Source organism: Orcinus orca, chromosome 6, assembly GCF_937001465.1.
Source record: "Orcinus orca chromosome 6, mOrcOrc1.1, whole genome shotgun sequence".
Lineage (NCBI taxonomy): Eukaryota > Metazoa > Chordata > Mammalia > Artiodactyla > Delphinidae > Orcinus > Orcinus orca.
The window spans coordinates 83,533,039-83,558,546 of record NC_064564.1 but is presented as its reverse complement, the minus strand read 5'-3'; the positions used below and the strand labels follow the sequence as shown (position 1 = coordinate 83,558,546).

Below are 25,508 nucleotides of genomic sequence, written 5' to 3'. Positions count from 1 at the left end.
GCAGAGCACGGGCTCTAGGCATGCGGGCCTCAGTAGTTGTGCCTCGATGACTCTAGGCATGCGGGCCTCAGTAGTTGTGCCTTGTAGCTCACGGGCTTAGTTGCTCCACGGCATGTGGGATCTTCCCGGACCAGGGCTCGAACCCGTGTCCCCTGCATTGGCAGGTGGATTCTCAACCACTGTGCCACCAGGGAAGCCCTATCACTGCAGTTTTGATTTGCATTTCTCTGATAATTAGCAATGTTAAACATCTTTTCATGTGCCTATTGTCCACCTGTATGGCTTCTTTGGAGAAATATCTGTTTAGGTCTTCTGCCCATTTTTTGATTGGGTTGTTTATTTTTTGTTATTGAGTTGTATGAGCTGTTTGTATATTTTGGAAATTAAGGTATTGTCAGTCACATCGTTTGCAAATATTTTCTCCCATTCTGTGGGTTTTCTTTTCATTTTGTTTATGGTTTCCTTTGCTGTGCAAAAGATTTTAAGTTTCATTAGGTCCCATTTGTTTATTTTTATTTCCATTACTCTAGATAAAAATATTGCTGCAATTTATGTCAAAAAGTCTTCTGCCTATGTTTTCCTCTAAGAGTTTTATAATATCCGGTCTTATATTTAGGTCTTTAATCCATTTTGAGTTTATTTTTCTATACGGGTTAAAGAATGTTCGAATTTCATTCTTTTACATGTAGCTGTCCAATTTTCCCAGCACCACTTATTGAAGAGACTGTCTTTTCTCCATTGTATAGTTTTGCCTCCTTTGTTGTAGATTAATTGACCATAGGTGTGTGAGCTTATTTCTGGGCTTTCTATCCTGTTCCATTGATCTATATGTCTGTTTTTGTGCCAGTACCATACTGCTTTGTTTACTGTAGCTTTGTAGTATAGTCTGAAGTCAGGGAGCATGATTCCTCCAGCTCTGTTCTTCTTTCTCAAAATTGTTTTGGATATTTGGGGTCTTTTCTGTCTCCATACAAATTTTAAGGTTTTTTTGTTCTAGTTCTGTGACAACTGCCATTGGTAATTTGATAGGGATTGCACTGAACCTGTAGATTGCCTTGGGTAGTATGGTCAATTTAAGAATATTGATTCTTCCAATCTAAGAACACAGTATGTCTTTGACTACATGGAAAAAGTTTCTAATTCAATTCTACTCCAAGATGAACTGAAATTGAGTTGTTATATAATATCATTACACAGGTTTCTTTCTGAATATGAACAACATTCCTAACTGCCAAAATATAATACAAGGAATGTCACTTTTAAAAGATTTATTTTTCAGGGCTTCCCTGGTGGCGCAGTGGTTGAGAATCTGCCTGCCAATGCAGGGGACACGGGTTCGAGCCTTGGTCTGGGAAGATCCCACATGCTGCGGGGCAACTAGGCCTGTGAGCCACAACTACTGAGCCTGCGCGTCTGGAGCCTGTGCTCCGCAACAAGAGAGGCCGCGATAGTGAGAGGCCCGCGCACCGCGATGAAGAGTGGCCCCCACTTGCCACAACTAGAGATAGCCCTCGCACAGAAACGAAGACCCAACACAGCCAAAAATAAATTAAATAAATAAATAAATATTTTTTTAAAAAAAGATTTATTTTTCAGCTCGGTGCTTTGTGATGACCTAGACGGGTAGGATAGGGAGGAAGGGAGGGAGGCTCTAGAGGGAGGGGATATGGGGACATATGTATGCATATGGATGATTCACTTTCTTGTACAACAGAAACTAACACAGTACTGTGAAGCAATTATACTCCAATAAAGATCTATTAAAAATAATAATAATAAATAACAAAAATATTTTAAAAATAAAAAGATTTATTTTGATCCATTTCTGTAAGTTTCTCCAGCATGAATACCTTGCCATTTAATATGACTACTTCTGTACAAGGTAGCCACTTGTTTCCATAATTAATAATCTTCAGGATCTACATTCAAAAGACAATGACCTGCTGGTCTCCAATCCTCCAGGTTCAAAAGGAGAAATATGACTAATGTAACATTAAAGAGAAAGAGTTTAGCTAGCTAACAGAATTTCTAGAAAATGAAAGCTTCCTGATATGAGAACAAATGAAAACAGCAGCAGCTCCTTCTCTAAAGTTTAAATTCAATTAAATAGGAATTTCTGGTTCAATAATGCTCCTGCCTGAAGAATCTTTCATAAGGGCTAGTTCTGTAATACAGTGTGGCAGCAGAGATTTAAACTGTCCAATAGACATTGCAAAACCCAACCTCTCCCAAATCCTGCTACTCAACAGCAGGGATCTAAAGGAAAAAATAGATTCCCAGCTGCTGAGAGAAAATGTCTTACTAAAATCAAAGCAAAATTCTCATTAATGAAAAATCAACCATGAAAGAAGAAAATTTCTGTGTGTCTCATAATCCCTGGAAAGAGCCAAATCCATTCTGGGTTAAAGCAGATTTAACAACAGTGGAAGAGAAGAGAGGAAATCAGTTCCATTTGCCAGAAGCTGGGGGAAACGCTTAACAGAGATCACAACAATGCTTCTAATCCATAGAGCCAAAAGAAACATGAACTCTATCCAGTAAAAGGTGCCAGGAAAAGGTTCCTGTGGATAAATTCTCTCACTCACAACGAAGCCACCTTATTCCACCTAGCTCAACACAGATGTGATAGGCCGTAACTTGAATTTCCCAAGATCAAATTCAATGGGTAATCCAAACCCTGCTTTTTCTGATCAGATAATCTCTAAAATCACAGTCCCTGCATTCATTCAAAACCAGCATTGAGCTTCTACCACGTCAGGCACCCGGAATACAAAAACCATTAAGAAACAGTCTCTACCCTCATGGAGCTTAGTCCATGCACCTTGCCTCATCTTAAATCCCAAAGCTCTTGCCTTAAATATTTTCTTAGGTGGGTCAGTGGAAAGGCAATAAAGGACTTCACCTTTAGTTACTGTGATAGAAGTAAATAGATAAATCATACTTCTTATGCTCTGCTCCAAAAGGAGAGAAGCCGACACACCTTTCCAAGTCGAATATGAGCACATTCTTAGCCTAGAACCCACAGAAGGAGCAGGGGACAAAGACAAGCAATAAAGGGGTGCAAGCCAAGAAATACGCTGAAAGAAGGGATGTGACAGGTGTACCACTACACGTTCAAAGCGTGATTAAAAAGAACCTGCTACTAAGCCGACTGAGGTTTTACCGTGCAGGGAGGAGGAAGAAAAGAATAGGGGGCTGCCCGCTATGAACAGACACCAACTATCCGCGGTCCCTAGCTCGTTCACTCTCGCTAGAGGAGAGCGGCATACACTGTTTAATAGGATCTGGGCCTGCCAGCCAACAACACTGTCACATGGACACCGGAACGGAGAGCTAACAGTCCCTCATAGGAGCGCGAGGAAAAACAAGAGAGAATGGAAAGAACTCTTTAAATGTTCAAAAATGAGTTAACATAATGGTTCCCCGAGGCACGGATGGGACGTAAAGTTTGGAAAAGGTGGTAACCCGACGCCCACTGGAAGCCCGTGGAGACCCCAGGGAGACGTCCGCCCTTGCACCCCAGTCCGCGCACTCACCGCGCACACAGAGCAGCGACATGGCCGAGGCGCCGGCGAGCCTCCACCGCGTCCCAGCCCCGCAGCTGCGCCGGGCCGCTCCCTCTTTCCTCTCAGCAGGTGCAGCAGCTGTTCCCGCTATCGACCCCACGGGTCTCGCCGCTCCTCATGGTCCCCTTCGCAGGCAGCCTCCCGCCGCTCCCTCGGACCCGCTCCAATTTTCACCGTCTGAGCGGGCTCCCGATAGTGGTGAGTACCGGCCGGCAGGCGGGAGACTGGGCGCGGCACCGCGGCGCCATCGCTGAGAGGAAAGAGCGACCGGGACACCCTCCCCTCACTCCAGCCGGGATCCGGGAGAGCGCCGGGACAGAGCCAACCCGTTGCGCCCCGCCTCCCAGCCAATCAACTCACGCCCAGTCCGCCGACCCCGCCCCCTCACGGGCACGTAGGAGGTGGGGTCCCCTTCCGCTTTTCTTAGTGAAAGAATGAAGGCGGCTCCGCACACTTACTAGGCTTGCTGCAGAGAGGGGCGGGCTTCCCCCTCACCTGCGTGGGGCGGGAATTGAAGCCTTCTGCCCCTCTCACGTGGGCGGGGCTTCCACCCAAGAACAGATTCTTTTCATTGAGAATATCTATCGGACTTCCTTCTGAGTCTATCCCTTGCAGCTTACTGTAACAATTTAAAAAGATCGTACCACACTTTGCTGTACACCTGAAACTAACATAATATTGTAAATCAACTATACTTCAATTTTAAAAAATGGACTTTAACAAGAAAGAAAAGCTTTTGTAACTTTGTATGGTGATGGATGGTAACTACACTTATTGTGGTGATCAGTTTGCAGTGTATACAAATATCAAATCATTATGTTGTACACCTGAAACTAATATAATGTTATATGTCAACTATACCTCAATAAAGAAGGGGGCTACTGTGCTTCCCTAGTGGCGCCGTGGTTAAGGATCCGCCTGCTAATGCAGGGGACACGGGTTCGAGCCCTGATCCGGGAAGATCACACATGCCGCGGAGCAACTAAGCCCGTGCACCGCAACTACTGAGCCTGCACTCTAGAGACCCGGAGCCACAACTACGGAGCCCACGTGCCACAGCTACTGAAGGCTGCACACCTAGAGCCCACGCACCACAAGGAAGAGTAGCCCCAGCTCTCTGCAGCTAGAGAAAGCCCGCGTGCAGCAATGAAGACCCAAAGCAGCCAAAAAAAATAATAATAAATAAATAAATAATTTTAGAAGAATGGGCTATAGTTAATTTTTAAATAATAATAATAAACTTTAAACAAATGTCTCACCCTCCTTAAAAAAAAACGAAGACGACAGCCTAAAGGAAGATGTCTGGAGACCTCAGTTCTCATCTAGACCTGTTTTCATGGTCTCCATTGTATTTCCAATGTCTGTATATAGTATATAGTGCCTAGTGTATAGTAATCAGTCTGTAAATGTTGTTTTTTTGGTTTGTTTGTTTGTTTGTTTTTGCGGTACGCAGGCCTCTCACTGCTGTGGCCTCTCCCATTGCGGAGCACAGGCTCCGGATGCACAGGCTCAGCGGCCATGGCTCACGGGCCCAGCCACTCTGCGGCATGTGGGATCCTCCCGGACCAGGGCACGAACCCGTGTCCCCTGAATCGGCAGGCGGACTCTCAACCACTGCACCACCAGGGAAGCCCCGTAAATGTTTATTTAATGAAGGATGGAGAGAAGATAGTCATTTTAAACTGAGGACTTCTGGCAGGATGATGTACATACATGCGAGGAAGTGAAAAAGACCAGAGCAGAAAACAGGAATGCACATAATATCATGTACAGATCCAACATCTCATCCACCCCAAATTTTGGATTTAATTGGTTTGTGGTAGAGCTCAGGCATCCTACCTTTTAAAAGCTCCCCAGATTATTCTGTGATGCCGGAGTTGAGCACCATTAGACTGGGTACTTTCTAAGTCCACATTAGATCAGCTCAAGTTTCCGTGTTTGTAAGCCCTTGGCCCAGTTGGATTCTGCCTGTCAGACCCAGGGAGGGTCTATATTAACGTAACACCGTCTTTGTCCTCCAAAAACAAGCCTAGTTAGCATATGACTCCTCTCACTGGAATATAGCATTTGGCGAGAGTGACACTCCAAATGATATAAGTAGGAACCTGGAGAAGGAAAGAAGACTTGGCCTATGCAGTGTTTGTCCAAATTTGGAGAAATACCCTGAGAAAGATTTTGAGCAGGGCAGCTGAGCCAGGCTAGTTAACAAAGATGCCTGACCCTAAAAACATTGGGCATTCTCTGGGCTGCTGGAGGTTGAAATATCTAGCTATTTAGCCCAGCTGTCCTAACCTCAAGAGCAAGGGACTAAAAAGGTGTTAAACTTCTGCATTCTGGAACTAAGAATGGAGACAACAAAAAACAAACCTCTTATGAAACCAGGGATTCTCCTAGGGGATGCAGAGGCCATCCAAGAAAGGATGGAAAGTCAACCTCACTTGGAAACAGTATAGAGTAGTGGGAAACAACCTAATAAAATTGTGAAGAGCGTGAACTTTGAAACCAATCAGATTCACCTGGTATATTACCTATTGTCATATAACAAATTACCCAAAACTTTAGTGCTTTAAAACAACATTTATTATCTCACAGTTTCTGAACAACAAGGTCCTACTGTATAGCACGGAGAACTATATTCAATAACCTATGATAAACCCTAATGGAAAAGAATATTTTAAAAAAGAATGTATATGTATGTATAACTGAATCACTTTGCTGTACAACAGTCATTAACACAACACTGTAAATCAATTATAGTTCAATAAAAAAATGTTTAATTAAAAACAATTTTAGTACTCTTTTTTTTTTTTTTTTTTTAGTGCTCTTGATATATATACCATGTTGACTTCAAAAAGTCTATACAAGCATGTTTCCCATCAGCAACCTGGGAGTGATATACTATATGTATTGTGTAACACTGAACAGTAACATTTAAAAAATCTTTGTCAATTAAAGATATTTCAATATTATCTCAGTTTCTATGGGTCAGAAATCTGGGTATGGCTTAGTCGAATCTCTGGTTCAAGGTTTCTTACAGACTGCAAGCAAAGTTTCAGCTTGACTGCAAAAGGATCCACTTCCAATCTCACTCCTATGATTGTTGGCAGGTCTCAACTTCTCCTGGGCTCTTGAACTGAGAGCCTCAGTTCCTTCTTGGCTATTGGCTGCTCTAAGTTCCTTGTCATGTGGACCTCTCCAACATGGCAGCTTGCTTCCTCAAAGCATGCAAGGTGAGAAGGCAATAAAGTCTACTAGCAAGAGGGAAGTCACAATCTTTTGTAACCTAATAACAGAAGTGCCATCTCCTCGTTTTTGCTGTATTCTATTCATCAGAAGCAAGTCACACTCAAGAAAAGGGAATTCCACAGGACATGAATACTACCAGGAGGCAGGATCATTGCGGGGCCATCTTAGAAATCTGCCTATCACACCTGGGCTTGAGTCCTAGCTCTGGTACTTGTGACCTTGGGCAAGCTACAGGACCTCTATTTCCCAGGAAATAATAACAGTATCTACTTCATAAGAGGGTTTTGAGGTTTAAATGAGGAAATGCATTTAAATTACCTGGTACAGGGGCTTCCCTGGTGGCGCAGTGGTTGGGAGTCCGCCTGCCGATGCAGGGGACACGGGTTCGTGCCCCGGTCTGAGAAGATCCGATGTGCTGCGGAGCAGCTAGGCCCATGAGCCATGGCCGCTGAGCCTGCGCGTCTGGAGCCTGTGCTCCGCAGCAGGAAAGGACACAACAGTGAGAGGCCCGCGTACTGCAAAAAAAAAAAAATTACCTGGTACATACTAAATGCCCAATACATGTTCATTACTGCTTAGGTTGTGGACATGAGGGGGGATTGCAGCTGGGAGGTGAAAAGACATAAGCAGAGCAAGAGTCAGTGTCTGAAGGTTGTGATGTAGGCTTTGAGGCACCCCAGTTTCCCAGTTAAAAGTTCAGCGAAAGAAGGCACTAAGGTCCTCTGCTCTCTAGGCACTTGACCAGGACCAGTTATAATCATCAGCAAGGTAAGGATATCTTCAGAAGCAACTCAGAGATAAAAAGCCAGAGCCTTCTTGTCCCACTGTCTTCATTAGTTTTTCCAGTACACTACTTGAACGTTCTTCAGCATTTGAGTGGAATTCACACTTAGACTTAGCTGGCAGGTAGCTGACAGCTAAGACTCTTTGAGATCCAGGAAATGAGGAGGAAGGAGAGAGAGATCAAAGAAAGTAAGTAATAAAGGAAACTCAAAAATCTCAAGACAATAAAGCCAAAATACCCAGGGCTGGCATTGCTGCTGTCTTTTTGGAAACTCTCAGGCAGAAGGAGCAGAGTAAGAACCCTGTTGCAGGGGAACCCTCTACTGACTTTTATGACCACCTTTAAGTCATGCTCCAAGACTATTAAAAGTTTGCCCTTCTTGCAAGTTCCATATCTTTGGGAAATGTTTCCCAATGTCTTCACAGAGAAATTTAATATAAATAACTCAATTCAGGACTTCCCTGGTAGTCCAGTGGTTAAGACTCTGCACTCCCACTGCAGGGGGCATGGGGTTTGATCCCTGGTTGGGAAACTAAGATCCCACATGCCACACAGTGCAGCCAAAAATAAATAAATAATAAATAAATAAATAACTCATTTCAACAAATATTTATTAAATACCTTTTAAGTCAGGCATAGAGGATACAAAAGTAACAAATCATAGTTCCTATCCTTGAATAGTTTATAAGGTGATAGGAAAGATCTATGACAGATAATAAGAAGGAACTAAACTAGGGCAGTAAATACGGAACTGAGGGGGAAGGAAAGGGACAATCCCTCTAACACTTCCCTCGTGTTAAGGAGCCAAAAGTGATATAACTTGGCACACAGTGACTATGAATATAGTAGAGAATATCCTTTCTTTTGTAGCCAACAACTGGGTGAGAAGGCAAAGGAGAGAGTTTTGGTTTTTTGTTTTTTGCGGTACGCGGGCCTACAGGGCACGAACCCGTGTCCCCTGCATCAGCAGGCGGACTCCCAACAACTGCGCCACCAGGAAAGCGCAGAGGAGAGAGTTTTAAAGTCAGATTGGGGAATTCCTCGGCGGTCCAGTACTTAGGATTCTGTACTTTCACTGCCTTGGGCCCGGTTCAATCCCTGGTCGGGGAACTAAGATCCCACAAGCCGCAGGGTGCAACCAAAACATAAATAAATTAATTAATTAAAATAAAGGCAGATTGGCTAGGAAGATGACGATGCTACAGTTAATGTAGTTTTGGAAAGAAAGATGTGTTTCCTTTGGACACGTATATTAAGTTTGAGATTGCCTAGGATAACCTTCAGATATACCCATTAGACAGTGATGCATAACTGACCCTAAGAGAGCAGTCCAGGCTAGAGATAGAGATTTCAATCAATAAAGGTATAACTATTTTAATCCCTATTTTGTTGATAAAGAAAATGAGGCAAAGCCAGAATGCAAACCCAGCTGTATCTCTCACCAGAGCTCAAGAAGTTAGCCATAATGCTATATCATCTTTCAAGTACCAGAGGAATTGAGCAGAAGCTATGGAAGGAATCAAGATAGGCTTCACAAGGGAAGTAGCATATGGAGGAGATGGATCTCAAAATATAGGTAGCACTGGACATGAAATGATGGAAGAAAGGGCGTTCTATACACAGAGAATAAGTGGCACAAACAAATCAGGAAATGAAAACGTTCAACCTGTACAGGTATTTAAGAAGAAGCTGCAAAGAGCTTGAGAGTTGGCACTATAAGGTTGCCAGGAGACTACAGAATGAGAAGGGAACAAAGGTCGGCTTGCAGAGGACACCTACCAAGAGTAGGGAGACAGGAACGGAATGGTCAGAGAGGGAAAACAGGAAAATAAGTAAACCAATTGTATATACTTCCATTATAAATCTTATCGTATGGAAGAGTAATTGCACATCTGTCTTTTCTTTAGACTCAGCACGCCTCAACAGCAAAGGATGTTTTCTCTATCTTTCTGTAACACATAGCACAACATTTGGCAAAGGTGCCCCCAAAAGATTTGTTGACTAGAATAAATGAATGAATGAATGAGTGAGTGAGAATGTTTTAAGGATTAATTATTGTCAAAGATAAAGCTGAGGGGGCTTCCCTGGTGGCACAGTGGTTGAGAGTCTGCCTACCGATGCAGGGGACACTGGTTCGTGCCCTGGTCTGGGAAGATCCCACATGCTGCAGAGCAGCTAAGTCCGTGTGCCACAACTACTGAGACTGAGTGCTAGAGCCCACGAGCCACAACTACTGAGCCTGTGTGCTGCAACTACTGAAGCCCGTGAGCCTAGAGCCCATGCTCCGCAACAAGAGAAGCCACTGCAGTGAGAAGCCCACGCACTGCAATGAAGAGTAGCCCCTGCTCGCCGCAACTAGAGAAAGCCCAAGCACAGCAATGAAGACCCAATGCAGCTAAAATTAAAATAAATAAATAAATAAATTTATTTTAAAAAAGATAAAGCTGGATACCAGTCAAAGTGGTAAGGACAGATTTCAATCAGTACTATACTTTTGCAATAGGGAAAATAGTCTAGAGTGAACTGAACTCAACTTCAATTTGTACAGAGATGACTGGGAGAATGAAGGAACAGGGAGGAAGTTGGGGGGTTGGGCTCAGCAGAGTCAGAGAAGTGAAAAATTACAAGACCTAGGAAGGAAGGGGATTGGTCCATGCAAAACCCAGCTGGGTTTGCTAACTGGTGCTTATTGAAGTCAGGCTCCTACCCTCCCACAGAGACTGGGAGACAGGGGCCCTATCTTTAGGTGTTGGCTGGAACAAACAGTATATCTTTTTGGCAGCCTTGAGTTTTCTCAGGCAGGTGCTTTAAGAGTCATCCTTAGGGATGCAACCTTGCACTATTAGAAACTATGTTAGTGTTTTTTCAGCGTTTGTAGGCTGAGGTTGAGGACAAGCCAAGAAGAGGGCTCAGAGGAGCCCAGCTAGAGTTTGGTTAACAAGAGAATCTTTGTCATTACTAAATATTGTTGAATGCTGCAGAGATTTCTTTTCAAAGGTTCTATTGAGATATAATTTACATATCATAAAATCCACCTGTTTTAAGTGTACAATCCAATGATTTTAGTAAATTTTCAGAGTTGCACAACCATTACCACAATCCAATTTTGGAATATTTCCGTTGCCCCCCCCAAAGGTCCCTTGTACCCATTTGCAGCCATTCTGTGTTCCCATCCACAACCCCAGGCAATCACTAGTCTACTCTATGTCTCTATAGAGTGGTAAACAGTTTTTGGCAGGAAAGAGCTCTCTGCAGGAGGACCTTTGTCTTGCCACTAACCTTAAACCAGGCACCCCCATGCTCTACTCAACTTCGGCCCTAGCACAGCTTTCAAATCTTTTGATCACAGAATACATTGCCTAACCTATTGGTGCTTTGCATAGATCAAAGAAATAGAAATGAAAAATAAGTAATTAACAGATGACCAGATCTCTTCCCTAGCTTCCCCTTCAGTGATCGCACCAACAAAATATATGAACAAACTGTGTGACAAGATAGCATCTACAAGCCTGTGAGACAAGCCTGCACACAGTGGGGGACAGCAACGACTCTGACCCCCTATCTCAATGATTAACTGAGATTACTTCCCTTTTACCCTTTAAACATTTTCATCACTGAGCAGAATCTTCAGAGGTGGTTTTTGGGAGACACTGAATCCACCGTCTCCCCAGATTGCTGGCATTCTGATTAAAAGCAACTTTCCTTTCTACCAACATTTGCCTCTCTTGAGTATTGATTTTTTAAAAAAAATATTTATTTATTTATTTGGTTGCACCAGGTCTTAGTTGCAGCAGGCGGGCTACTTAGCTGCAGCTTGTGGGCTCCTTAGTTGTGGCACACGGGCTCCTTAGTTGTGGCACACAGGCTCATTAGTTGCGGCATGCACGTGGGATCTAGTTCCCCGAGCAAGGGTCAAACCCAGGCCCCGTGCATTGGGAGCACAGAGTCTTATCCACTGCACCACCAGGGAAGTCCCTGAGTATTGATTTTTGAGCGGCAAGCAGCCGGACCTGATTTGGTCACAATTTGCTTTTCTGTACCTTTCATATAAATGGAGCTATACAATGACACAAAGACCTATGTCTTTTGTGTCTGGCTTCATTCACTTAACATAATGTTTTTGATATTTATCCATGTTGCAACATTTATCAATACTTCATCCTTTTTACTGATGAATAACCTTCCATTGCATGGGTAGAATTTTGTTTATCTATTCATCATTTGGTGGACATTTGAGTTTTTCTAGCTTGGGGTTATTAAGAATAATGTTGCCATGAATAATCACATATAGGTCTTTGTGTGGACATAAGAAACTGTCAAACTTTTTCAAAGTAGTTACACCATATTTCATTCCCACCAGCAATGTATAAGGATTCCAATTTCTCCATATCCATACCAACACTTGGTATTACCTGTGTTTTTTATTGTAGCCATTTTAGATATGTATGTATGTAATAGGATCTCATGATTTTAATTTGCATTTCCCTAAAGGCAAATAATGATGGGCACCTTTTCGTATGCTTCTTAAACATTCATGTATCTTCTTTGGTGAAATGCCTCCTATTCAAGTATTTTGCCCATTTTTAACTAGGCTATTTGTCTTCTTATTATGCTGCAGAGATTTTGAGGACTTGGGCAAAGGCCTTTGAATTTGGCAATTTGAGGTCATTGCTATGGTAGACAACTGTCATTTGGGGAGTTTCACAATATCTCTAAACACATGGTTGACACTTTTCTAGGAGCTAGAAGTTCATTTTCCCAGTTTCCCACTGGTTTCCTTCCCCCACCTCAGGCTTCAAAACAGAAGAAGCCAGCATGAGGAGGTAGGTGCCCTATGGGATACATTTTCTGGAGAAGGCAGTGTTTGGGCCTCCAACTTTCAGAGTCAGTAGCGATAGATGGTCTGGTCTAAGTAATTGATCTCTGTGACATTTGTTGCGCAGTGGGGTCTTTGCTGGTGCAGTTCTGTGGTATAATTTGGGTACTTCTTGTTCTTGACTGCTTAGCCTCTAAGCCTCCCAGAGATTAAATAAACTTTCCAATAACCCCAATTTTTTTCTTCTTAAACTAGCTAGAGTGCTCATTTGCAACTAAGAATCATGACTAATATAACAGGTGACCTTTGAAAGGTTTCAAAGGCAGAGACACCCGTTTAAAATGTCTAACATTTAGGAGAAGATTCATTAACCTATAACAAATTCAAAAGAAATTGCAAATTAAAACAGCAAACCAATGACTTTCAACCTATAAAATTAGCAAAATTAGAGAAAAGTTATAAATCCCAAAGCAGCAAAACTAGAGTAGAGGGACTTCCCTGGTGGTCCAGTGGTTAAGAATCCGCCTTCCAAAGCAGGGGACGTGGGTTACATCCCTGGTTGGGGAACTATGATCTCACATACTGCAGGGCAACTAAGCCTGCACACCGCAACTACTGAGTCCGTGCACCACAACTAGAGAGAAGCCCATGTGCTGCAACTAGACAGAAGCCCACGCAACTAGAGAGAAGCCCACGTGCCGCAACAAAGACCCAACGTGGCCAAATAAATAAATTAAATTAAATTAAAGGAAAACAGCTTGAAATAATTTGCTTTGTTTTTATTTTTTTAATTTTTTAAAATTTTAAAATAAATTTATTTATTTATTCATTTATTTATTTTTGGCTATGTTGGGTCTTCACTGCTGCATACAGGCTTTCTCTAGTTGCAGGGTGAGTAGAGGCTACTCTTTGCTGCAGTGTGAGGGCTTCTCATTGCGGTGGCTTCTCTTGTTGCAGAGCAGGGCTCCAGGCGTGTGGGCTTCAGTAGTTGCGGCACACGGGCTCAGCAGTTGTGGCTCGCGGGCTCTAGAGTGCAGGCTCAGTAGTTGCAGTGCACGGGCCCAGCCACTCTGCGGCATGTGGGATCCTCTCGGACCAGGGCTCGAACCTACCTCCCCCGCACCAGCAGGCAGACTCTTAACCCCTGCACCACCAGGGAAGTCCCTGCTTTGTTTTTAAATTGGCTACTGTGTTGCTCTTACTGGGGAAATAAAACAATCCTGCTAGCAAAAAGACCGATTCCTGCCAATATAGAAAAAGAACATACTTTATTATTTAGTAAGCACTAACAGATTACATGCATGTAAGTGACCCAGGAGGGAAGGGGGCAGGGCACAACCATTAAAAGAATGACACAGCCATTGAGGATACAAAAAAAATTAGTTAGAACCAACTAGGCCCAAGATGGTGGAAGATTTGACTTCCAGTAGATCTTGAGCCTCATTATACACTCATTCTAATATACTAGCATGCTAAATGACACACCCACCCGTGCCATGACAGTTCTTTTTTTTAAATAAATTTATTTATTTATTTGTTTGTTTGTTTGTTTTTGGCTGTGTTGGGTCTTCGTTGCTGTGCGCGGGCTTTCTCTAGTTGCAGCAAGTGGGGGCTACTCTTCGTTGTGGTGTGCAGGCTTCTCGTTGTGGTGGCTTCTCTTTGTTGCGGTGCACGGTCTTCAGTAGTTATGGCAGGTGGGCTCAGTAGTTGTGTCTCACTGGCTCTAGAGCGCAGGCTCAGTAGTTGTGGCGCACATGGCTTAGTTGCTCCGTGGCGTGTGGGATCTTCCCGGACCAGGGCTCGAACCTGTGTCCCCTGCATTGGCAGGCAGATTCTTAACCACAGCCCACCAGGGAAGTCCCTTTTTTTTTTTTTTATAGGCATGACAGTTCTGAGGCTGACCATAAAAGGCCATAAAGTAGGCAGTGGCCCAATTCCTGGAAATCCCCACCTCTTTCCCCAAATAATTGGAATAATCCTCCCGCTCATTAGCTTATGCAATTACCCAGCCCATAAAAGCTAACCACGCCCACAGCCCTGGGCCTCCCTCACCTTCTGAGAGGGACCACATTCTGCCTATGGAACGTGTATCTCCAAATAAACCCACTTTCACTTTACTATGGCTCACTCTTTTTTTTTTTGGTTGCTCCAAGTGCGGCACATGGGATCTTAGTTCCCTGACCAGGGATCGAACCCGTGCCCCTTGCATTGGAAGCGTGGAGTCCTAACCACTGGACCACGAGGGAATTCCCATGGCTCACTTTTTTTTTTTTAACATCTTTATTAGAGTATAATTGCTTTACAATGCTGTGTCAGTTTCTGCTTTATAACAAAGTGAATCAGTTATACATATACATATGTCCCCATATTTCTTCCCTCTTGCATCTCCCTCCCTCCCACCCTCCCTATCCCACCCCTCTAGGTGGTCACAAAGCACCGAGCTGATCTCCCTCTGCTATGCGGGTGCTTCCCACTAGCTATCTATTTTACATTTAGTAGTGTATATATGTCCATGCCACTCTCTCGCTTTGTCCCAGCTTACCTTTCCCCCTCCCCGTATCCTCAAGGCCATTCTATAGTAGGTCTGCATCTTTATTCCCGTCTTGCCCCTAGGTTCTTCTGACGATTTTTTTCTTTTTTTTTTTATATTCCATATATATGTGTTAGCATACGGTATTTGTTTTTCTCTTTATGACTTACTTCACTCTGTATGACAGTCTCTAGGTCCATCCACCTCACTACAAATAACGCAGTTTCGTGCCTTTTTATGGCTGAGTAATATTCCATTGTATATATGTGCCACACCTTCTTTATCCATTCATCTGTTGATGGACACTTAGGTTGCTTCCATGTCCTGGCTATTGTAAATAGAGCTGCAATGAACATTTTGGTACATGACTCTTTTTGAATTATGGTTTTCTCAGGGTATATGCCCAGTAGTGGGATTGCTGGGTCGTATGGTAGTTCTATTTTTAGTTTTTTAAGGAACCTCCATACTGTTCTCCATAGCAGCTGTATCAATTTACATTCCCACCAACAGTGCAAGAGTCCCTTTTCTCCACACTCTCTCCAGCATTTATTGTTTGTAGATCTTTTGATGATGGCCATTCTGACCGTTGTGAGATGATACCATGGCTCACTCTTGAATTCTTTCCTGAGCAAAGCCAAGGACCCTCACTTGGTGGCCCTCACCTGAGAACTCACCTGAGACCTGGGACATGACCATTCTCTTGTTCTCCATTTTTCTGCAACATAAGGCAGCCTGAAAAATTAGAATAAAATCTCACATAATTTATACAGCAAAGCAGTAGAAAGAACAATATCTCCTCAAGCGACAAAAGGCTGCACCTCTTAATAATCTCCTATACATCTCCAAAGAGACCCTTGTTTAAATATCTAGAGATCATAGGTCCACAACCTAGGAGATATCTCTATATTGTAAAAACTGGAGACCAGACTTAATCCCTAGAGAGATTTATCTTTATTCTCAAGGTTAGAGTAAGGACTCAGATTTACCATGTCTGCAAGAAAACAATCTGAGAAAGAGGAAGAGGGTAAATCGTCCCTTTGCCTTTTATAAATGGAGAAAATAATTTTTGTTTATCCTTAAGCTTCCAATGTCCTCAACTCTCCAAGCAAATGTTCTCACCAAAAGGTGAAGAGATAAAATTTTATTATCTTTGGACATATTTCTTCAGCTACTACAATCAAACATTTCTTTGCAGTGGGAATACCAGGGAACACTAAAGGAATCTTTAATTGTCCAAACCATTTTGGATCCTAAACTGATGTTTCCTGCAGTTTGAAGGCAAACTCCAAAAGAGTATGCTTGCAGCCTGGGCCCTGCAGACTAGTGGCCTCTACTACCAAATCAGGGGAAAGGGGCAGCAGGGCAGATGTCAGCTGTTCTCAGATCTTTTACAATCTCTCCTGAGGCAAAACTGGGGTCTCCTTAGAGACACACATTTACAGTTCTCCTAATTCATTTGAGAAACAATTCTTTAACAGAAAGATAAAAAGCAAATCAGCATTATCTCAAAACAGAGGTCTTTCAACAATTTGTAAGTATTAAATTTTCTTTTTTTTGTTATTACAATATATGGCCTATCTTCTGGGAAAAGAGGCACACAGATCTTAAAGTAACTTGTTTTAATACAGTGAATAATGCTCCACAGAGCTACTAATTTATTTTCCTTACCAAAAAAGAACATATCTCTTCAGGATTAGGGTCAGAGAGACTAAGGTTTTCTTTAAGGGTTTTGTCTTCTATAACAATGAGCCTTTTGATATGCAAATATAAACTCCCAAAAGAGATGGGTATGGAAAATTTGTTTGGCTTAATAAAGCATTGTGAATAGAGAGATGTGGGTGGGAATATGAGAGAGGGTCAAAAAAATATCCTGAGATGGATGAAGGACTTTTAAGAATATTTAAGGAAATGGGATGTTCAAATATTCAATTTTAATTGTTTGGGTAGATATCTTTCTACCCCTTACATCACCCCCCAAAGCTTCAGTCAAGCCTGCCATTCACAAATGCCTCCCATGAGAGGTTTTGGGGGAAAAAAGAATTCCATGTCTAGGTTAGAAAAAACAAAAGAAAGATCAGCTGTGGGAGGTGAAACACCAGTGAACTACAGATTCAGCAAGGGCCAGGGACTCTAGGCCAAGAATGGTGATGAGAAATCAAGGTCCTCCCCAGTCTTGGAGTTCACAGAAGGATCCAGGATGGCACTGACTTCCCACTCAATATGGGGTAAAGGGCTAGATGCAATTTTATTTAATCTCAAAGGAAACGGTGACCCCCAACTACCATCTCAGTTTCACCTAAAATAGGGAAAGTTTGTTTAATCACCAAGATTATATTTATAAAAGCAGGAAGGCTATTTGAGTAGGCCCTGTGCATAGACAACATTTACACAATCTCTCCTTCTTTAAAGGAACAAGCTGCAAATGGACTATACATTTTTTTTTTTTTTTTTTTTTTTTAGTTTTTTTCCTGCATGCGCAGCTTGTGAGATCTTAGTTCCCCGACCAGGGATCGAATCCAGGCCCCCTGCAGAGGAAGCACAGAGTCCTAACCACTGGACCGCCAGGGAATTCCCTAAAACATCTGTCTTTTCAGCCAAAGGCTCCCAGGAATTTGATAAAACTAGGGCCTAGAAATGTGGACAAAAGGAGAGGGAATGACTGTCAGGGACTGAGGGCTAATCCACAGCGCAGAATGCTTCCAAGGACAGAGGGTATGGTAGGAGAAATCCTAAAAGAAAGTCCAAATTCAATTCCCATCTTTATGAACCTAGACAGATGGGCAAACTCAGGTGTCTGGGGACAGTCATCCCCAGCTGGCAAAAAGAGAACAGGTACCAATTCTGAGAGCCAAAACACACAAAGATTTAGTAATGGTGGGGAGAGGGGGAGTAAGTGGCAGGAGGTAGGTTGGGAGGGGTAGGTGGTAGGGAAAAGGAACTCAGGACTGACAAAGCCCTGCCCAGCGGTCAAGGCACCATGAGGAGCTCTCTGGCACAAACCAAGACCCGCTCCCACCCTAACACACGTATTCGCAAGATCTAGGGCCCCCTTCCTCCTTAATCTGTTGCTCAGGCTCATTTTATTGCTCAGACTATACAATATAGATGTGAAGTAGAGCCCCAAGTCTCTATGTACAGCCTTTGTTTTTCTTCCTCCACAAACTCTATACCTTGTCCACATATATCTGCTATCTATGTATGTCAATAGGTTCCAAATCTGTATCTTTAGTTCTGACTGCTCTCCTCAGCTTCAGACCTAAATGTCTAATAACCTGCTAGATTTCTCTACCTGAATATCACTCTGGTACCTCAAACTCAGCATGTGAAAATTTAACCATTGGGATGTCTTAAAATATATATATTCTACTTCTTGACCCAGAAACTCTACTTGGCAAAGTAAAATCTCCTTGAATGTTTTGTTTTAAAAGATCAGTGTGCTTAGAGTCACCAAATTATTATTTTTCCTTTGGGCCTAAAGTGAAAAGATTCTTATAAAGTTCTACAACTCTTTTACTAAGTAAGGGAATGTTAACATTATTTGGAACAGCAAAGAACCTAACTGTTTTGTCTGTAGATTTAATGCAAGCCTAATGAAAATCCTAGAAGATAGGGGTGTGTGTGTGTGTGTGTGTGTGTGTGTGTGTGTGTGTGTGTATGAAAACTGGCCAGCTGATACTAAAATTTATATGGAAATGGAATGGGCCAAGAATAGTCAATATAATCTTACAATCTTAAAGCTGGAGGGTATGCACCACCAGATACCAAGACAGTAATTAAGACAGTGAGATAATGGTGCAAGGATGGACAAATAAACCCACAGAACAGAGGGTCCAGAAACAGACTACATATTATGAACACTTGTTTTATGAAAAACAGACACTACAGAGGAAAGGGGGAAAGGATTGTTTTGTTAATAAAAATCATCCAAAACTTGGAAATGCTGCAAAGAAAAGATAGCAAGGGCAGCCAAAGATTAATTAATCCAGGCAACAAACTTTTGCTTTACTCATTAACTATTATTGGTTAAAGTCTAACCCTGTGAAGTCATATGTTAACCTATAGATTTTTGTCTGGTAATGAAGCAAAGGATTTCTGATTAGTAGAAAAGGTTATGGTGCTATTGTACTATAGACATTAACTACTTTTATATCTAACCTAAAATCTTATTCTAGCATTCCTTTTTCAAATGCCTATAAATACCCATTATGGTTAATTTTATGTGTCAACTTAAATGGGCCACAGGGTATCCAAATATTTGGTCAAACATTATTCTGGATGTATCTGTAAGGATGTTTCTGGATGAAATTAACATTTGAATATGTAGACTGAGTAAAGCAGATTGCTCTTCTTAATGTGGGTAGTCCTCATCTAATCAGTTGAAGACCTCAATAAACAAAAGGACTTGGGGCTTCCCTGGTGGCGCAGTGGTTGAGAGTCCGCCTGCCGATGCAGAGGACACGGGTTCGTGCCCCGGTCCGGGAGGATCCCGCATGCCGCGGAGCGGCTGGGCCCGTGAGCCGTGGCCGCTGAGCCTGTGCGTCTGGAGCCTGTGCTCCGCAACGGGAGAGGCCACGACAGTGAGAGGCCCGCGTACCGCAAAAAAAAAAGATCAGTCTGATATTAGACTGGCAGAAAAATCAGGAAACATTTAAAAAAAAAAAAAAGAAAGAAACAAGAAACATCTCAAATAAACAATGTAACCTTACACCTAAAGGAACTAGAGAAAGAAGAATAAACAAAACCCAAAGTTAGTAGAAGGAAAGAAATCATAAATATCAGAGCAGAAATAAATGAAATAGAAACAAAGAAAACAATAGCAAAGATCAATAAAACTAAAAGCTGGTTCTTTGAGAAGATAAACAAAATTGATGAACCTTTAGCCAGACTCATCAGGAAAAAGAGGGAGAGGATTCAAATCAATAAAACTAGAAATGAAGAAGGAGAAGTTACAACAGACACCGCACAAATACAAAGCATCCTAAGAGACTACTACAAGCAACTGTATGGCAATAAAATTGAAAACCTGGAAGAAATGGACAAATTCTTCGAAAGGTATAACCTTCCAAGATTGAACCAGGAAGAAATAGAAAATATGAACAGACAAATCACAATTAATGAAATTGAAACTGTGATTAAAAATCTTCCAACAAACAAAAGCCCAGGACCAGATGGCTTCACAGGTGAATTCTATCAAACATTTAGAGAAGAGCTAACACCCATACTTCTCAAACTCTTCCAAAAAATTGCAGAGGAAGGAACACTCCCAAACTCATTCTATGAGGCCACCATCACCCTGATAGCAAAACCAGACAAAGATACTACAAAAAAAGAAAATTACAGACCAATATCACTGATGAATATAGATGCAAAAATCCTCAACAAAATACTAGCAAACAGAATCCAACAGCACATTAAAAGGATCATACACCATGATCAAGTGGGATTTATCCAAGGGATGCAAGGATTCTTCAATATACGCAAATCAATCAATGTGATACACCATATTAACAAACTGAAGAATAAAAACCATATGATCATCTCAATAGATGCAGAAAAAGCTTTGACAAAATTCAACACCCATTTATGATAAAAACTCTCCAGAAAGTGGGCATAGAGGGAACCTACCTCAACATAATAAAGGACATATATGACAAACCCACAGCAAACATCATTCTCAATGGTGAAAACTTGAAAGCATTTCCTCTAAGATCAGGAACAAGACAAGGATGTCCACTCTCGCCACTATTATTCAACATCGTTTTGGAAGTCCTAGCCACAGCAATCAGAGAAGAAAAAGAAATAAAAGGAATACAAATTGGAAAAGAACAAGTAAAACTGTCACTGTTTGCAGATGACATGATACTATACATAGAGAATCCTAAAGATGCCACCAGAAAACTACTAGAGCTAATCAATGAATTTCGTAAAGTTGCAGGATACAAAATTAATGAACAGAAATCTCTCGCATTCCTATACATTAATGATGAAAAATCTGAAAGAGAAATTAAGGAAACACTCCCATTTGCCATTGCAACAAAAACGATAAAATATCTAGGAATAAACCTACCTAGGGAGACAAAAGACCTGTATGCAGAAAACTATAAGACACTGATGAAAGAAATTAAAGATGATACCAACAGATGGAGAGATATATCATGTTCCTGGATTGGAAGAATCAATACTGTGAAAATGACTATACTACCCAAAGCAATCTACAGATTCAATGCAATCCCTATCAAATTACCAATGGCATTTTTCACAGAACTAGAACAAAAAATCTTCAAATTTGTATGGAGACACAAAAGACCCAGAATAGAAAAAGCAGTCTTGAGGGGAAAAAATGGAGCTGGAGGAATCAGACTCCTTGACTTCAGACTATACTACAAAGCTACAATAATCAAGACAATATGGTACTGGCACAAAAACAGAAATATAGATCAATGGAACAGGATAGAAAGCCCAGAGATAAAACCACACACCTATGGTCAACTAATCTATGACAAAGGAGGCAAGGATATACAATGGAGAAAAGACAGTCTCTTCAATAAGTGGTGCTGGGAAAACTGGACAGCTACATGTAAAAGAATGAAATTAGAACACTCTCTAACACCATACACAAAAATAAACTCAAAATGGATTAGAGACCTAAATGTAAGACTGGATGCTATAAAACTCTTAGAGGAAAACATAGGAAGATCACTCTTTGACATAAATCACAGCAAGATCTTTTTTGATCCACCTCCTAGGGTAATGGAAATAAAAACAAAAATAAGCAAATGGGAACTAATGAAACTTAAGAGCTTTTGCCAAGCAAAGGAAACTACAAGCAAGACAAAAAGACAACCCTCAGAGTGGAAGAAAATATTTGCAAATGAATCAACAGGCAAAAGATTAACCTTCAACATATATAAACAGCTCATGCAGCTCAATATTAAAAAAACAAACAACCCAATCCAAAAATGGGCAAAAGACCTAAATTGACATTTCTCCAAAGAAGACATACAGATGGCCAAGAAGCACATGAAAAGCTGCTCAACATCACTAATTTTTACAGAAATGCAAATCAAAACGACAATGATATATCACCTCACACCAGTTAGAATGGGCATCATCAGAAAATCTACAAACAACAAATGCTGGAGAGGGTGTGGAAAAAAGGGAACCCTCTTGCACTGTTGGTGGGAATGTAAATTGATACAGCCACTATGGAGAACAGTATGGAGGTTCCTTAAAAAACTAAAAACAGAACTACCATATGACCCAGCAATCCCACTGCTGGTCATATACCCAGAGAAAACCATAATTCAAAAAGACACATGCATCCCAATATTCATTGCAGCACTATTTACAATAGCCAGGTCATGGAAGCAACCTAAATGCCCATCAAGAGACGAATGGCTAAAGAAGATGTGGTACATATATACAATGGAATATTACTCTTCCATAAAAAGGAACAAAATTGGGTCATTTGTAGAGACGTGGACGGATGTAGAGACTGTCATCCAGAGTGAAGTAAGTCAGAAAGAGAAAAACAAATATCGTATATTAACGCATATATGTGGAACCTAGAAAAATGGTACAGATGAACCGGTTTGCAGGGCAGAAATAGAGACACAGATGTAGAGAACAAACGTATGGACATCAGGGGGAAAAGTGGCTGGGTGGGAGTGTGTGATGAGTTGGGAGTTTGGGATTGACATATATACACTAATATGTATAAAATGGATAAATAATAGGAACCTGCTGTATAAAAAATAAATTAAATTAAATTTTAAAAAAAATTGACAACCTCAAGAGTTGGCAAGGATGTAGAGAAACTAGACCTTGTTGTGGGAATGTGAACTGTTAGAATCTCTTTGGAAAAAAATGTTGGTGATGCCTACTAAAGCTGAACATAAACATGCCCTATGACTGAGCAGTTCTACTCCGAGGTATATACCCAATAGAAATTCATGTACATCAGTCAATAAATTTATTCTTAAAATTGCAGAGGAAAAATAAACACCAATTCAAGATACTGGTTACTTCTGGGAAGAGAAGATGAAGAACAAGGGAGAAACAGGAATGAGATTAGGAAGAAGTATATATAAGCTCAACTTTATCTGAAATATTAATTTCCTTAAAAGAGAATTTGAAGCAAATGTGGTGGTAAAATACTAAGATCTGATAAAGCTGTGTGAAAAGAATGTGGGTTTGTTACAGTATTCTTTACAACTTTCTGAATGCCTAAAATATTTCATAAAGAAATTTTTTAAATCTTGTAGAAGAATAAAGATTCAGAGAATGTTTAGGAGCCACTAGTTTAAAAAAAAAAAGACTGTAATAGGAAAATACAGTATAAGGCCAATGTTGTATATGTAAACATACCATAGATACATATTCACATACAGATACTAAGTGATGAAACTGACACTTTATCTCTGGGATCTTCCTCCCAGAAACCCATAACCCCAGTCTAATCATGAGAAAATCATCAGACAAATTCCAACTGAAAGACACTCTACAAAACACCTGATCAGTACTCTATAAAACTGTCAAGGTCGGGCTTCCCTGGTGGCGCAGTGGTTGAGAGTCCGCCTGCCTATGCAGGGGACACGGGTTCGTGCCCCGGTCCGAGAAGATCCCACATGCCGCGGAGCTGCTAGGCCCGTGAGCCATGGCCGCTGAGCCTGCGCGTCCGGAGCCTGTACTCCGCAACGGGAGAGGCCACAACAGTGAGAGGCCCGCTTACCGCAAAAAAACAAACAAACAAACAAAAAAAAACTGTCAAGGTCATCAAAAACAAGGAAGTCTAAGAAACTGTCACAGTCAAGAGGAGTTTAAGGAGACATGACAACTAAATGTAATGTGCTATCCTGGATGGGATCCTGGAATAGAAAAAGGACTTGAGGTAAAAACTAAGGAAATCTGAATAAAGTACGGACTTTAGTTAATAATAATGTATCAATATTATTGATTAATTGTAGCACACAAACCATACTAATGTAAGATGTTAATAAGAGGGCAAATTGGGTGTGGGGTATATGGAAACTTTCTGTACTATCTTCACAAATTTTTTGTACATCTAAAATTAAAAGTTTATTTTTAAAAAGTCAAGTAATTTACCCAAATTCATACAGCTAGTAAATACTCCTTACCCAAAGTTCAGAGACCAAACCAAATGACTTCAAACTTTGAGCTTTTTCCACTACACAAAACCCTTCCAACTTTACTCTCTTGGATTATAGAGGTATTTGTATGACAATCGGAACAAGTTCCATAAGGGAAGAAAAATTTTTTTTTCTTTTTCTCTTTTTTCATTTTGCCTAGCACACCACTGGTGTTCAGTAAAGCCGCTTAAGTTAACTACTCACAGAAAGAAAGTCACAGAGATCTAAAGAATCTGAGACTTTGAGAGAACTTTAACATGTCCAGTCCATCACACAGCCATCAATACCGCTGGCTCCAGAGAGAAGCCCGCCAGGCCCCGAGCTCAGAGCCACTGAGTTCTGCAAGGGTCCTGTGCTGCCATCTACCGGTAGCTCGTAAAGCGTCGACTTCCCCTGCTGTATCTCGGGAACCCGTGGGGCTGGGGGTAGTTGGAGAGAAGATTCAAGCGCTAATTAAAATACACAATATATGTAACTGTCACATAGTTCAATCGACACTTGTACAAAGCAAAGACTCTTCTTTTCTCCGGCGATTGCAGGCTCCCATAACTCCGTATTAATACTTAGGCTCATAAATTCACAGACTTCTTGCTGACCTACCTCCACAGGTACAGATCTGACTCGTACTGCCAGTCTCTCAAAATTCAGAATCTCCCGCAAAGCGTAGGCTGCGGAAACTGCTCATCCTCACAGTCTTGAGACCCCGCCAATCAGATTCCCGCATTTTCACAGAATCCTGAGACTCATGGCACTACTTTGCAAACCCCACAGACCTCCCCCATTAGGGCAAATAAGCGCGCTAACGCAGACGGCTTCACTAAGAGGTTCAAGTTTCGCAGGCAGCTCACACCAGCTCGAAAGCCTAGGAGGGCCCCACTCAGGCTTGGCGCCCGCAGGCTGACGCTTTGGCGCTGGTTCTGGCTCCCCACCTCTGGCCGGATCCGGTCAGCCTAGGCCGCCGACTGCGGGCCGAGGTCCCGCCCCTCTAGACCTGTCATCACAGCAGCCGCACGTGGCCGGGGTGGGACCTCAGGCGACCTGCAACCATCACTTTGTCTCCTCCGCCATCCATTGGGGCCGCCGCAGCCAATCAGAGCCAGCGGTTCCGGGCTGGAGAGCCAGCTCCAGCGTGAGGCAAGCGGGAGAAGGGGAGAGGGGGAGGAGAGGCTCCGAGATGGGATGGGAGGGGGCTAGCAGGGGAAGGGAGCCTGGCACGGGTTCTGCCAGCCTGGAATCCGAGGGGGCGGGTCCTAGTGAAAGGCGGAGAGACCAAAAGGGGGCGGGGATCAGGGGTGGGACGAGGGACAAGCAGAAATTCAATGGGGAGACGCCGAGAGGAGAAGGGGCGGAGCCAGGGAGGGGCGGGACCTGGATTACAGGGGAGGAGCCCCAGGATTAAAGAAACTGGGAGAGGGGA

The 25,508-nt window shown here is 42.2% G+C and overlaps 1 protein-coding gene and 1 long non-coding RNA gene across 10 annotated transcripts in view; both read right to left on the bottom strand.

Annotated features, from left to right (window-relative positions):
• UNC13B (unc-13 homolog B) overlaps positions 1–3,922 on the bottom strand; it is a 225,468-nt gene extending 221,546 nt beyond the window's left edge. For 3 of the 8 annotated variants that reach the window (XM_033431064.2, XM_033431063.2, XM_012533622.3), the window contains exon 1: positions 3,537–3,874. In XM_033431064.2, coding sequence (XP_033286955.1) covers positions 3,537–3,558 — 22 coding nt within the window. In that variant the 5' untranslated portion in view covers positions 3,559–3,874. Of the gene's footprint in view, positions 1–3,536 lie in introns of all 8 variants that reach the window. The other 5 variants (XM_033431065.2, XM_004271399.3, XM_049711628.1 and 2 more) reach the window with 4 other exon arrangements.
• A 9,741-nt stretch (positions 3,923–13,663) lies between these two features.
• Positions 13,664–25,432, bottom strand: LOC117201861 (uncharacterized). 2 transcript variants are annotated; one of them, XR_004483983.2, is made up of 3 exons: positions 24,692–25,360; positions 24,296–24,510; positions 13,664–15,674 (listed from the first exon to the last, which is right to left on the bottom strand). It is a non-coding gene; the product is annotated as an uncharacterized LOC117201861 (long non-coding RNA). The 2 variants fall into 2 exon arrangements; XR_004483984.2 differs by having other exon boundaries at positions 24,296–25,432.
• Between the last annotated feature and the right edge of the window lie 76 nt (positions 25,433–25,508).